The 16,399-nt window shown below is 36.0% G+C and overlaps 1 protein-coding gene across 1 annotated transcript; it reads left to right on the top strand.

The window, feature by feature from the left end:
* Positions 1-7,849: 7,849 nt before the first annotated feature.
* Positions 7,850-9,573, top strand: LOC137718253 (uncharacterized). The gene has a single exon (XM_068457770.1). The coding sequence runs from the start codon at positions 7,983-7,985 to the stop codon at positions 9,021-9,023; it is 1,041 nt and encodes a 346-aa protein (XP_068313871.1). The 5' UTR covers positions 7,850-7,982; the 3' UTR covers positions 9,024-9,573.
* Positions 9,574-16,399: the final 6,826 nt, after the last annotated feature.

The following is a 16,399-nucleotide window of genomic DNA, read 5'->3' as shown; positions in this document are numbered from 1 at the left end:
ACGTAAGCCTAACGTCAGATGGCCCAGCTCTTTGGTCTGTCGATTCTGGGCCGGCCTATGGCCTGGATTGGGCTGGGTGCCAGCCTATTAGGTTGGGTTGGAAGGTTTTAACTGGGTGTCGGGCTATAAAGCCCCCATGGACTTGCTCTAAGTGATCTGAACCCGCCCGGAGTGAGCCTCCAATAGAGGCAAGTGACATCGGTGAGTTGTATGATGCGCAACTATCTCCTGCAGTTTAGAGAGGACTCAACTGTTAGTTAGAACCCTTTTGGTTTTGGGGTGGACCCTTTCACTTATTTTATTATATACGCTTAGCGAAAAGAATATTTAGACATGGTGAATGTACTTTAAACTAATCAAAACTATAATGAGGAAGATTTAGGTGTACATAGAAAGCACATCCATTATGATTGATGTGACTATGTCCACGTCTGCATGCATTAAACACATTTCATTTCTATTTACTCTTACAAAACTTTTTTTGGGTTGGAGCTTAGGGCTACAATTAACATGTACATAAGGAATATGGATACAAATCAATAGTTTAGCACGTGGCAGCAACCTATTGGGCGATTCCATAAGTTTATAGAAGTTCTTGCAAGTTATTGTTTGAAAAGATTTTTCATTGTGCCCAGAACACAGAATGGAACACTACATGTCAATATACAATTGGATAAAAGTTTTGTTTTGTTTTCAAGTGTCTCTCCAATAGTATAATAACATGTGATATTCCATTATGTATTCTTGACACACTAAAAAATCTCTCCGTTGTTCGATACAAGATCACATGATGTGAGAGCTAAAAGAAAGTTATTTTCGTCACGGGCTGTTGGGCCGTTAGTTTGGTAATACTCTTTTCCGCCTATATAAGGTTGGGTTGAAATGGGTTAGGCCTAACTTGATTGGACACTGGGCTTCTAACTAGCCCTATCATATATTAAAAGGCCCAACAAACTCATGTTTGTAGTTCATAACCTCTAGGCTTTTTCTGGTGCACATGAAAAAGTACACATTTAAGTTATAAATTTAAACAAAAATCGTTATATCTTTTTAGATTAAATAATTTAACGACTTTTATTCATATGTATAACCTGAATAACATGCATTACAGAAATTTCATCATAAACTCACTGCCTACTCGTAAATAAGGCCTATTTGAAACGCTTGTTTATAAGGTACTTCATGTATAAGAACTTATGTGTGGGAAGCACTTTTATTAAAGGCACGTTGAATTTTTTAATATTTCTACAACAAACCATCTTCAAGCGGTTTTATTATCCATAAGCACTTTTATCATTTCCGAGTGGTTGTATAGTCTGCAAGTACTTTTATATTTTATTGTCAATCATTGTTGCTTGTTAGAAGCGTTGTTGTTATTTAAATAATTTTAAGGTATCTTAAACCGTTTTTGGTCATTTCAAAAGTAGTTCTCAACACGCCAAATGTTTTGTCATTTTTAGTTTGAAGTAGTCTACTCAGTTGTTGCAAATATGAATTCATTCAACTTGAGGACCACCCACTGTGGAACCTAAACACCTAACGTTGACAATTTAAATTCATAAAAAATAAAACCCAAACCTAATATATAAAAATATATATAAGAAACCTTTAAGGGAAGGGACCCCATTTTTTTTATAAAAATGGGAATTAGTTGTGGAGTCCACACCATATCAAATTTTAACGATCCGAACCGTTTATTTTTCAAGTTGTACCTTATAGATCATCCTTGCGAAGTATTAACCAAATTGGAAATGTTTAAGACATCTATTGAATTCGAAGAAATTAACAAATACTTTGGTATATAAGAAACAATGAAATTTTATCTTGATAATTAAATAGGTAAATGATTTCAAATTGAATTGAATTTTGTAAAGATGATCTATGAAATGAGACTTACAAAATAGACTGTTCGGATTGTTGCAGTTCGATGTGGAGGGAACCCCACACCTAATTCCCATTTTTTGAAAAAAAAATGGAAATCCCTTTGCATAAAGGGCTTGTATATATGGATAAATTTGGAAATTAAAATAGGAGCAGAATCTAAAGGGAAAGCACAACTTAACTCTGTTTTTTTGGAGCAGAGGTTGAAGTGTATTGGATTGGATTAGCTACTCTTAATTTAAGATTAGGGTTTCTTAATTTAAGGATTTAGGGTTCGTTAGGGTGGTAAGCGTGCTGAATCCAAGATTCAGATTCAGATACCCACGAAGAATAAAGACAACAAAATTAGGCGTGGACTGTTTTGTAGGGTATGCTTAAAGTTAAAGGGCATATTTGCACATGGTGATGGGGTGGGGGGAGGTCCTTCTGTTTTTTTCCACTCTGTTTAGGTTAACCTCTACACTCCCTGTGATCTTTCGTAGCCTAGTGCAGATGTTAAAAATTTTGGAGACGGTTTATCAGCTCACTACTAATCAATATTGATATTATCTCTAACTTAATTAGATGTTAAGACTTTAAAGTAATAACATTGTTCGTTAACGTTGTAATTATCATGAACTTAACCATCTACAAGTGAAAGTGAGGTTCTATAGAAATTGATAATAAATAAATAAAGACTTCTTGTGAACCCTTTTGCGTAGGAAATTGCAAGAAAAAGAGTGGTTAGGACTTTCGTTTGGACCCTAGTCACCCTGTACTGAGTCTTCCCCTTCAAGTCTACTTCGTCTTTGGTGGCATTTATTTTGACTAGTTTTCTTAAGAAAATATGAAAACTTTAAATTGGCAGGAATCAATCATGTTTATGCATTATACCTTTTAGTGTAGGTTTGATATTCATCGATTCTCTCTCTTTAGCAACTAATAATTTAACCACTAACGCTATCGTTTATAAAAAAAAATATGCTACACTTTTTTTTTCCCCAGAAAAAAAACATACATTGTAGTAGGACATTTTAGTGCGCGTTCAAATCAAATTCAATATGGTCAATGCAACTGAACTTGATTTGCATTTACTGTCATTTCCCTATATTTCTTATGGCCATTTCCCTACATTTTCTCAAGTTTGACACTTTTCATGATAAGCAACTCAAATAAAATATTGCTAGAAGAAAACTTCGTGAGTCCGTGACGTAGCACAATATTACAAAACAACGCTAAACATCCAATAAATAGTAATGTATCACGATTTTGTATCTTTTCATCAATTGTTTATTGTTCTTTCAGTCTTACCCTTAACTAAGAGACTATAACCGGCTCTATCCAAGCATCTTCCCTTCTTTTTTCTTTTCTTTTTTTTTTTTAATTTATACTAAAATACTTGTCTTAGGCAGTGTAGGACAGTTTTGAAAAAAGTAACAACCCTACATTTTCATATGCCTCAATTTCCTGGAAATTCCACACACAAAAAATAAAAAATAAAAACCTCGCTATCACATTAATTTGAGGTCTAATTTGTAAAGATAAAGTACAATTAAAAGGAACGGTCGAGTACCTAAAGTACCAGCTGGCCATTTTAAAGCAGAAGAACAAGCAAGGAGACAAAATAAAGGATGACATCTGCCAACCACAAAATGCTTCGATTTCCATGGTTGTTTGATGACAAAAGAAAAAGAATTGGATCACGCCTGTCTGATACTGTTAAGTTTTTCAAAAGCATCTCGTTTAATTGTGGCGGAGGAAGGACGGGCGGCGAGTTTCTGGGTGTAATGGTCTTAATTTTTTTGGAAGAGGATAAATTTCTTGCACGTAACTATTATCAAAGAGCTCATCTAGCCTAATATTTCTTCATTTGAAAATAAAAAAACATCTTGCTTTCTTTGTCACTTAACCTGTTAGTCCAAGTTTATTCCTTTCATTAGGCCCTTTAAAAGGAGGGATTCCTATTTTTTTTTTTTAATGAGGATTAGTTGTGGGACTCACTCTACATTGAACTTCAACGATCCGAACCATCAATTTTGTAAGTCTCGATTCGTAGATCATCCTTGTAAAATTTCAATTCAATCCGAAATCATTTGGTTATTTAATTATCATATGAAACTTCATTGTTTCTTATTAAACAAAGTGTTCGTCAATTTCTTTGAACTCAACTAGATATCTCAAATACTACCGATTTGGTTAATATGTTGTAAGAATGATCTAAAAGGTGCAACTTGAAAAATAAACGTTTCCGATCGTAAAAGTTAGATGTGTTGTGGCCCCACAACTAATTCCCATTTAAAAATAATAAAAAAAAAAGATTATTTCTTCCCTTAAAAACGTCCTTCATTTTATTATAAATGAGATGTTTTAAATTTTAATTTTTTTTATATAAAAGACGAATTCGATATTAAATTACCATGAATTTTAATTTTTTGAAGTACATTGATATTTTTACACTAGAAAAAAGAAAAATTCGGTTAAGTCACATAAAACGCATCCTAATTTTGATTTAACTCTACCGTTTAAATTACTAGGAACTTTGTCGTGTGGCATTTTAATTTCTAGGACTCCATAAATAGGAAAAAGGAATATCAAACTATGGATTGTGCAAATTGTGGCGCCGTTAACCAGATGGTTTTGTATCGTGTTAAAGTGTGCATCTGGCATGTGGTATGAAGTGTCAGGATTTTGTGGCTGCTCTGATTTGCTTTGCAACTTGGATCATGGTTTTCTTTATTAAATAGCACGTGCCATGTTTCAATCTAAAAAATTAAAAATAGGCTTCTAACTCACTAAGGTTTGGCTAACTGATGTCAGCCTCCCTATGTATGTCCCCACTACTTGACTAATATCGTTTGCGGTTTTTACCTTTCACGCATTCTTATTATTTTTTTGTTATTGATTTTTCTTTCATTCATACGATTCAATAAAAAAAGTAAGAGATGTGTATAAAAGATAAAAATGAGTGCAGATAGCACCACCCTTCTCAAATTTCTCTAGATCAATAAATTTGTGACAGTATTCCATGATGAAATAGTAATTAATTGTGAGAAGGAAAAAACAGTAAGGCCTTCCATTCTATAGTAGATTGGAAAACTGAGTATGATTCCAATAATATAGAAATTAAACTTCTACGATTATAAGTGAGAGGTCTTTGGTTCGATTTTCGTCAAATATGAGTTTGAACCATATTATTGTTAGCTCATTGTGAGGCTAAGCCCACTCCTATCCCTTTAGTGTAGATAATATCGTTTGTTCATTAAAAAAAAAAAAAAAAAAACCTTCTACAATAGGATGGAAAATTTGAATGCTCTGAAAGTGATTTTTATTTTTTACTTCAATATATTGAACTTATGAGTGTAATACCTAATAAATAAATAAAAAGAGAGAAAATAGGTAACAAATTATAAAAAAGAGAACAAAAAATGGATGGATCCAACATTTAATATATAAAACTCATGTATCAAACTCACACCATTATGATAATAGTGTAATACAAATTAAACATCTCGTGCTTGACTCCACCGTAGCACGATATTGTCCGTTTTGGGTCCCGACCACGCCCTCATGGTTTTGTTTATAGGAACTCACATGAGAACTTCCCAGTAGGCCACCCATCCTGGGAATGCTCTCGCCCAAACTCGTTTAACTTCGGAGTTTCGATGGAATCCGAAGTTAGTGAGCTCCCAAAAGGCCTCGTGCTAGGTAGAGATAGGAGTATACATATAAGGCATAGAGGATCCACTCCCCTAGGCGATGTGGGATGTTACAATATTATTTAACTAAAGAGGTGAGGGAGTGGGCTAAACCTTACAATGGGGTTGCCATAATAATGTGGTTCAACTTCGCCTTTGACGACAATCGAACCTAAGATCTCTCACTTATAAGTGAAGATGAATACCACTAAATTGTAGTACTAAGTGACTAATACAAATTCAACTTATAATGCATGATTCTTACATATAAATATCACACTCACCAAAACACCGCTAATTATCTAATGAATTAAATATGAGAAATAGGCTGAGAAAGTAGGATAAAATCATAAAAGCTATGATATTGTCCGGTTAGCTCGAGGAATATAGAGTGATAGGAACTTGCATTACAGTAATAGAATCATATACTGTGAAAGGAACTTACCTTGTTAGTCCAAGATAAAAATTAAGGAATAATTCAACTTGTCCAATTGTCTTTGTTCTTTTTATAAGGGATATGATACTTACGAAGATATATTCACAACCAGTCGTTAATTAACTCACAACAAGCCCTAATATGCTACAATATAGTATCAAACTCACGTTCTCATATCATTTTGTGTCGAACATGATACCTACTTCAGTTAAGCAACGACCAATTATCATTTTACTTTGGTCGTTAATTCATTCATAACAAGCGACAAATGTGACTCACTACCGAACTCATTATACATACATAGAATCATCATGTTAACTTAAGATGAACTTTGAGACATTCTCCAATTAAGTAAAGACCAATATCACTAAATTTGTTGGTAATGTACAAAAAAGGGTTCTAAGTTGATAAATTTGGTTCTTGACACGCTTTAGGGAGAGACTTTGGCCATTCCAAATTTTGATTTCAAATTTCAAAGGGGCCAAAATAATGGCTAACTTCAAATATTCCAAATGCCTTTGCCTTGACTTTTATGTGTGATCATAATGTTTGAGATTTAATAATAGATAGGAAGAACTTTCAAGGTTTACCACAAATCACGTAGCGTGGGCGTTGCTTCAGGTTTTTTCTTGGCCTTTTCTTCCTCCTTGCCTTGCTTCTTCCTTCTCTTTTACTTCCCCAGTTCCCCTCCCAACTATGTAAATTAAAGGACTTCTATCATAAATGGTTTTTGAAATTGACCGGTCAATTGAAATGATTTTTGAAATTGGAAATTGGTGGATATCGTCATTGAAAATGGGTATCGCAAATAAACATGATCATTCTGTCATAATTTCATTAAAAATTATGTGATGTATGCTGATATGACACTTAAATGAATTTTACAAGTCTAATTAAATATTAACATGTAGATTAAATAAACTTACGATTTATTTACTAAAATTTTTCAATGATGTGATGTAAAAGTACTCCATCTGCAAACAATCTAATAGTAAATGGGTAAGTAATTTATGCGAAAATCTGACAAATTTGGGATGGGAAAAAGGAGTATTGAGAAGATTTATTTACAGGTCCATAATTAAAAAATAAATATACGTAATATTTAAAAGAAAAAGAAAATAAAATATTACTGTACTTTTGACTCGAGTATGTCGACCAATTGGGAACCGTCCAATATACAGTTCGCAGTGTACGTCTTCAACATGCGTGTGGAACAAGTGGTTTTTCTTTACGAGTCGATCACAGTTTTGCATGTGCGTAGATTTTTCTCATTTTGTACTTTCAGTTGATAATTTTGCATACATTTAAAATAATGATTTTGATTATTTTGAAACGGCTCGTTACAGTAAAATAATATTCATATTTACAATAGTTTTTTCCGTCTGAAACTTTTTTTCATTAATGAAGGCATGCAGAAATAAAATCTTTTCAATACCGTTATAATACGCACTAAACAGAGGATGAATCGTATAGAAATTCTTACCACATCCACATCCACTACTTGTTTTAATTCAATTAAAACGTTGTGATTTTATTTGTTCATGCTAAAGAGGAAGTACAAATAGAAGACTCTTTTTACACGTGTTCATTGAAAGTCCAATATTTTTCTTGTAGGGTTGTGCTATCCACACACCTTATTTTACTTCTCATATTCCGATGTTCGAAAATTAAAAAAATGTGTAAACAATAAAATAAAATGTGTGATATCACATCCCTTCTCTATGAAGTCCGGACGGTCTCTGTTTTCCCTACCTTTGTCCCTTCCAATTTCATCTGTGAAATCTCTGAGAGACCCTTCTCTCTCTCTCTCTCTCTGCTCTCTCTCCTCCCAATATTCCACCATAAAAACCCCTCCCCTTTCCACCGCGTCTCTCAATCTTTCTCTCTCTCTCTCTCTCTCTCTCCAAAAAAGCACCAAAACCCTTCAAAGATTCCCTTAAAACACAATCCAACACTACAATCTAAGTAGGCTCTAAAACTTCACCACGCAAATGTCCCGCCACAACTCCTCCTCCGGTTTTCCTTCTTGCTTCCGCCCCTCCACCTCTACGAACCGCCGCCTCCCACCACCGTCTCCGCCGCCTCCTCCGCCGCCCAGCTCCGGGCACCCCAACCTCACCACCTGTCTCTACCACACCGACCTCGCCCTCTTCTCCCTCACCTGGTCCCGCTCCTTCCTCGGCCGCTCCCTCCACCTCAACCTCCTCCGCCACTCCTTCGATTCCCCCCTCCCTCCGTCGCTATCTTCCCCTTCTTTCCACCTCAACATCAAGCCATTCCTCTTCTGGAAGAGGCACGGCTCCAAGAAGCTCTCCCCCAACATTCTCCTCTACTGGGACCTCTCCAAAGCCCGGTTCGGCTCCGGACCCGAACCCCAATCCGGGTTCTACATCGCCGTCGTCGTCGACAACGAGATGACCCTCCTCGTCGGCGATTTGACCCGCGAAGCCTACGCCAAGACCCGGGCCAACAAATCAGAGACCTCTCAAATCCCAATCTTGAAACGAGAGCACGTCGTTGCCAAGAAAATCTACACCACGAAGGCCCGGTTCGGCGGAAAATTGCGGGAGATCCAAATCGATTGCGGGTCGAGCGCCGACCCGACCCGGCTTTGCTTCAGCGTCGACGGCCAAATTGTCCTGCAGATAAAGCGGTTGAAGTGGAAATTCAGAGGGAACGAGCGAATCGAAGTCGACGGGACTCCGCTGCAGATCTCGTGGGACGTCTACAACTGGCTTTTCGAGAGCGACGGCGACGACGGCCACGCGGTGTTCATGTTCAGATTCGAAGAAGATGAGGAGATTAAAGAGAACAATTACCAATCGGGTCATATGAATTCGTGGAATTTCGGGATGAGCGGGATTGAGTGGCGAAAGATGGGGAAGAGCTTCTCATCTTCGTCGGTATCGATGTCGTCTGCGGGTTCTTCCGGCGGAAGCTCGTCGGTGATGGAGTGGGCGAGTACGGAGGAGAGCGAGCTGAACGGCGGTCCTGCTGGTTTTTCTCTGCAGATTTATGCTTGGAAAAGGTGAAGTCCAATCCAGTCCAGTCCAGTCCAATCCAATCCAGTCCAATTCAATTCAATTCATGAAACTAGTACTATAGTGTGTTTGAGATGTTAAATCTTGGTGGGATTGGATTATATAATGGTATTACTGATTAGCTAGTAATCTCCTACTAACCCATTTGTTTGTTGAACATAAATTGAATAAATTCCGATTTAATTGAAGCATATATACAAAATTCGTAGATAATTAGAGCTAGCTAGTTACTAGGCAAGTAAAAGAGAAAACCCAGCTGGTTTTTTGTTGTTGATTTTTTGTATTGGGAGAATTGGTGTAATTTTCGTGTTGTTTGTGTAATGAAGTTTGTGAAAGATGAAGAAAAACATAAGCATTTGCTCGCCCATCACGCTACTAGCTCAAGCACTTAAGAGCGTTTATTCGAGTTCATTTGTTGGAAGGAAATTCCCACTCAATGTTCGGGACTTTTGATTGTTTTAGTGGTTTGGACGTTATTTTTCAATTCACTACATCTTGATTACTAGTTTAAGTAGTTAAAAGAGTTTATCTGCTAAATGCAATTAACAACGTTTATTTATTAGAAGGAAATTTTTACTTATTATTTTATGCAAAGTGGTTAATTGTTTTAATGGTTTGTACATTACTTTCCAATTCAGCACATTTCGGGTTTAAATTCTTAAGCAAGATATATTTTTTATGCTAACAAAAGCAAAGAGAATAAAAAAGCGCAGAAATAAGAACAAAAAGCCTTAAGCTTTTAAGATTCTAACATCTGGTCCTGGAGAAATTTTTATTTATGACGGGAACATGGGTGATACATCATGTGTTTTTATGTAAGTGGTGAAATTTTTTATTTTTTAAGCTATTAACTTTTTAACACATATATCTCACAATTTATATAGCGACACGTGTTATATCATTCTGTGTGATGCTCACACTGAAAAATCTCTTCCAGTCATGAGCTGTGAGATTTTGTTTGGGACTATGGTAGAGTAGTTCAGATGAAATTTTCCAAAGTTTGCGACACTGGACATGTTGCATGTAATTTATTTATTTATATTTCTACTATTTAGTCTATTTTCTTGGTGTTTTTTGTTTTAACAAACAATATTATTACCCTAAAGTTTGAAGAGTGAATTATGCCTTATAATTTTAAATTCGTTTTTGACGAGAATCGAATTTGAAAGTGAGAGGAATGCCACTAGCCAACAGGAACCTCTCTTGATCCTCTTTGTGAGGATCATGAGGATCTGTAAATTGTGTTTATTTATCGTACATCGTGCGTTAAATTTTATCAAGTACTATTTGTATTTAATTTTAAATAAAATAATTTATGACCGTACGATGTACAATAAACAGACATAATTTATAAATTCTGAAATCCTCACAAAGAGAATCCAGATTCTATCACTAGGTACGAAGTGGCTTTTTTTTTTTTTGTGCTGTAAATTAAATAAAAGCAATATCTTGATCATTTAGGCGCACTTTGAACCGTGAAATTTGCTGATCATCTCCTTGGTCAATAAATAAACGATGCATTCACACAACTCTTTTTATATGATATATATTTTTATTATTTTAATTTTTTTCAATACATTTCATCGGATGATTAAAAAAAAATGTATAGAAAAAAAATATGAGTGAGAATAACACCGTCTAAAAAACCGAGATCGGACCGTAGATTGGAGTCACGAAAATTGATAAAGTAAAAGGACAATATTGGGCGACCAGACCTGACCCAGAAAGCAATAGGTATGAACCGGTCAAATGAAATGAATGAGTATTGGGACAGAAAAAGGTCGTCTGATTCTTCATAAGCTTTTCATTGGTGGTAAGGTTGACTGCGGCCGGAAGAGACTCTGCTTTTCCAGTTTCCACTGTACTCCCGCCTTGCATTTAAGTTAAAGGGGGGTTGAATAATCAAATGAAAATTAAGCTACATGGACAAATAAAGGTGTACGAAATGAGAAAATATATGTATGAAAATGATTTATGTACCATTCAAAAGCATTGGGATGTGAACGAATTCTAGATCTGTATTTCATACGACTTATTCTCAGTTTGATTTTTATCGCTAATAAATTACACGATGGTAGTTAGAGTAAAGATGAAGTGACTCTGTGAGTTTTTTCGACCCCTAAATAAGTAGATTGCCAGCGAAGCTACTATGTAATCCTTTATATATATATATAACATTCAAAAGCCTAAGTTATATTTGTTACAAATAAAATTTGAGCATTATTGTCTGATCACATTATGGAAGAAATATTTTTCACTTAAAGCCATTATGTCCTACCTAATGCGAAAATTGCTCTAATAAAAAAGACCTACATTTACTCACACACAATGTTAATCCGAACGTTGAATTCGTCGAATGGGTAGTTTCATTGACAAATAAAACTCTTCATAAAGGTTTCCTTTCTGTACTGGGTGTTGAAGCATCAGCTGCTGAAGTTGTCAAATTGGTGCAATAAGCCTTGTGATGTTATCCAATACGCACGTGTTTGTATGCAATCTTTTCTGCTAATGTGAAAATCCCCCACAGCCTACCATAGAAAACAGGACTCAATCCACCTTATTTACTGCCCAAAGAGGTTCGCTTTCAGTCGGTATCCTGCATGCATTACCTTCTTTGATTTTTCTTTCAGTTAACCTTTGACAAGTTTGTTTAGGGCACAATACCTTGATTGGTAAGAGAAGCGTTAGAATCTGTCACTAGCATGTCTACGCTAGTTCTAGAATTCATGCATGTAGAACTCAAAAGGAAAGAAGCTTGTGCAGGTCACAAACCATGAACGTCTAAGATCAACTCGAATGCATTCGCCGGATTCTAGTATTTGCCTTTCTCATCATCATTTCACTTTAATACAATGTACCTTGTCGTCGATGTCGGTGAAAATTCTACAATGTACCGATGCAATGAAAAGATTGGATTTGCATGAATCACTGTCATTCTAACTATCAAAAACATCGGTGAATTCTGCACATCATGTATTGTAGAAAGAGAAGTGAGAGGAATGCCACTAGCCAACAGGATCCTCTTCTCATCCTCTTTGTGAGGATCTTGAGGATTTGTAAATCGTGTCTGTTCATCATACATCGTGCGATCAGTTTTTGTCAGGTACTATTTGTGTTTAATTTTAAATAATTTCTGACCGTACGATGTACGATAAATGGACACGATTTATAGATTCCGAAATCCTCACAAAGAGGATCCGGATCCTGCCACTAGGTACTAAGTGGTGTTTTTTTTTTTTTTTTTTTTGCTGCGTTGTAAATTAAATAAAACCAATATCTTGGTCATTTAGGCGCATTTGAATTGTGAAATTTGCTGACCATCTCTTTGGTCGATAAATAAACAGTGAATTCACACAACTCTTTTTATGTGATACACTTTTTTATTACTTTAATTTTTTTTCAATTCATTTTATTTGACGATTAAAAAATAAAAATAGCATATAAAAAAAAAATATGAGTGAGAATAACACCGTCTAATAAACTGAGATCGGACGGTAGATTGGAGTCATGAAATTTGATAAAGTGAAGGAACAGCATTGGCGACCAGACCTGACCCAGAAAGCAATAGGTGCCAACCGGGCAAATGAAATGAATGAGTATTGGGACAGAAAAGGTCGTCTCATTCTTCAGAAGCTTTTCATGGCATAACTGGCTTTGGTGGTAAGGTTGACTGCTGCCGGAAGAGACTCTGCTTTTCCAGTTTCCACTGTACTCCCGCCTTGCATTTAAGTTAGAGGAGGGTTGAATAATCAAAAGGAAAATTAAGCTACATGGACAAATAAAGGTGTACGAAATGAGAAAATATATGTATGAAAATTATTTACGTAACATTCAAAAGCCACTCACCATGGGATGATGTGTTGGTCTGTATTTCATACGACTTTTCTTCTGTTTGATTTTTATCGTTAGTGAATCACATGATGGTAGTTAAGACAAGGATGAAGTGACTATGTGAGTCTTCTCAACCCCTAAATATATGGACTGCCGGCGAAGCGACTATCTAATCCTTATATGTATATATAAAGTAACATTCAAAAGCCTAAATTATATTCGTTACGAATAAAATTTGAGCATTATTGTCTGATCACATTATGGATGGAATATTTTTCACTTAAACCCATTATGTCCTATCTCATGCGAAAATTGCTCTAATCAAACAACCCTACATTTACTCATACGACGTTAAGTCGAACGTTGACTTCGTTTAATGGGTAGTTTCATTGACAAATAAAACTCTTCATATAGGTTTCCTTTTTGTACTGGGTGTTAAAGCATCAGCGGCTGAAGTTGTCAAATTGGTGCAATAAGCCTTGTGATGTTATCCAATATACACGTGTTTGTATGCATTCTTTTCTGCTAATATGAAAATCCCCACAGCCTACCATAGAAAACAATACTAAATCCACCTTAATTACTACTCAAAGAGGTTCGCTTTCAGTCGGTATCATGCATCCTTCTTTGATTTTTCTTTCAGTTAACTTTTGACGAGTTTGTTTAGGGTACAATACCTTGATTAGTAAGAGAAGCGTTAGGATCCTTCGCTAGCATGTCTACACTGATTTTAGAATTCATGCATGTAGAACTCAAAAGGAAAGATGCTTGCGCAGGTCACAAACCATGAACGTCTAAGATCAACTCGAATGCATTCGCCGGATTCTAGCATTTACCTTTCTCATCATCATTTCACTTCAATACAATGTACCTGTTGTCGATGTCGATGAAAATTCTACAATGTAACGATGCATGAGAGTACCAGTGTAGTGAAACGATTGGATTTGCATGAATCACTGTCATTCTTGTGGATGCAAATTTCTGTTGTCTTCTCCTTTGACGAAAATGCACCTGCAAAATAATAACACCTAAGATTAAGGCCAAAAGTCTCATGCGTTCATGATGAATGGGGGGGGGGGGGAAGGGATTTGGCCGAAGAATCTCCGATGCTAAAGTTAGAATTTGAGAGAGAAAGTGTTTAGGAATTTTTGGGAATAGAATAACCTTGCATTTTAGTGGGAAAACATGACTATTTATAGGGGAGTGACTGCCCTGTTTGGAAAATAGGGGTCGGCCACATATGGTCAAATTGTGAGTGTAATTGCAAGATATTATGTGAAATAATATCTTGCAAGTAACTTGGCAATTAATCACAAATTGAATAGGAAAATTGGGAATTACCTTTTGAGTGAAGATTTGATAAGGAGTGATGAGAGGGTTTTGAATAAATATCATTTTGATCACCTTTGACTCTTCCTTGATTGAGTTGTTACTGTCCATTGTATGCACGTGGGAATCCCAGTGTGCCTCGAGAGTAATTTTGTCCTTTTCATCCAAAAATACATGTGTCGCCTCCATAATTTTCTTGATTATTTTTGGCTCTACAATTCTAGCCATCAAAAGCATCGATGAATTCTGAACACCATGTATTATAGAAAGGGAAGTGATTTTCACACACCTTTTTTTAGCGTTTCATGCACTTTTTTTTTATAGTCATCAGATTAAATAAACCAAACGAAATCAACAACCATGATTAAACAGGAGTGTGTAATAAGCTTAATCAACGGCCACGATTCTCTCCCCGTTAAATCACCCTCTCCTTCTCTCCCATTCTATTTAAACGGTTACAATTAACCCATATTAACATCTTATTTTCACTTTTTCTATAAAGAGAAAAAAACAAAAAGGAAAATGTGAAAGAAGGGGAACGAGTGGGAGGGGATTAGGAGAGAAAAGAAACCTTCTCCGTGAATCCCTAGTGAAAAATCTCTGGTGTTGAGTCAAGGTGGGGTTGAATTGAAGGTGCAGAGTTGTCCAGATGCTTCTTGTAAAAAGAGGGCATCTATCTCTGTCAAATCTAATAAAAAGGCACAACAGAGAGAGAGAGAGAGAGAGAGAGAGAGAGAGAGAGAGAGAGAGAGAAGGACGCAGGAGAGAGAAGTAGGGTTTCACAGTGCACATGCAGATAGGGTTTCACAGTTCACATGCAGATTGTTTGTCTTGTCTTTGCCGTGGACGGGAATGGGATTTGTCGATTTCTTTCGATACTATGTATCTTTACTTAACATTCACAAAACAGTGAACTGCTTTCAAGTAAAATTAATGGCATTCGTTTCTCCCTGTAAAAAAAAAAAAAAACGAATGTAATCCCCAAATGATTCACATTCCTTAAAGCACAAGTTATAAAAATAAGTCAATGCTTTACTTGTAATTTGCAAGCCAAGTTTCCAAGTGCTTTTAAGTATGGTGGTTTGCAAGTTTCGTCATCATAGCCGGGAAACTTGACAATAAGTTGTGGTTGCTAGTTTTAGATATTTTCATTTTACTTGCTCGATTCACAGAAATGAAATAGAGTTATGAGGAGCTTATTTATGAAGCAACCCGAAATTGAGGTGTAAACTAATATGTAGACACTATTTTTCTCTAAAGATATATTTTAATCTACTATACTTTATGAGGAAGATTGGAGATTCGAAGTAAGTACAAAAGGGGGCCACGGTTCTCTGGCCTAACCGAGATCTACTTTAGCAATCAGTTTGCTATTTTGGTGAGTCTTTAAAAAATAATTTTCATTAATGAGATCAACCGAACCACTTAGTATTATCATCTAGTAGTATTCAACTTTACTTATAAGTAAGGATTATTAGGTTCGATTCTCACTAAAGGCAACAAAGTTATTATGGTTGGTCCATTGTAGGACTTAACCCACTCTTCCGCTTCTCAGTTTAGATTAAAAAAAATGCGACCAACCCGCATAACATCTTGTAGAAGTATTGTGAATTTAGAATCCATAAGCCGAAGCCCAAATAGCAATTGGGTTATCATAATACTGTGTGAATTAGGCCTAAGTAAGCCCAAACTGAAACCAAGACCGGAACAAGAACTCAGAAACCAACCACCGACATGAGAAAGTTTATCACCAACTTTCGAATCAATACATCTCAAAAACCAGCTCCAACAAGCTGTCTTTTACCTAATCCATAATGAGAAAACCCACTAGGGTCTCCCACCCACCTACCCTCTACAATCCACGCTTACATTCACAGACAAACTTTCGTAGGACTACCTGTCTATGATGGATTTTGCACTAGGCGGGACCAGCGTAAGATCGAATGAAATAATACAATTAAAATTGTGCTTGTTTGAGAGGCATCATCCGGCTAAATCCTAACATTCGTAGGTTTGCACATGTGACTGAATTCTCATTTTGTATTCTCTTGAAGATAAGAAGAGGGTGGTGCTATCCACACACATTTTTACTTCGCACACACCTCTTGTTAATTTCTGTCTTTTGACATTCTTCGATTCATTCAATCCGAGGGTCGGAAATTGAGATGGTGTATGGATAGCATCAGCCGAAGAAGAAACCAATTTGA

The sequence above is a fragment of the Pyrus communis genome, chromosome 15 (genome assembly GCF_963583255.1).
Source record: "Pyrus communis chromosome 15, drPyrComm1.1, whole genome shotgun sequence".
Lineage (NCBI taxonomy): Eukaryota > Viridiplantae > Streptophyta > Magnoliopsida > Rosales > Rosaceae > Pyrus > Pyrus communis.
The sequence above is the reverse complement of the archived record's forward strand: the minus strand, read 5'-3'. Positions and strand labels throughout refer to the sequence as shown.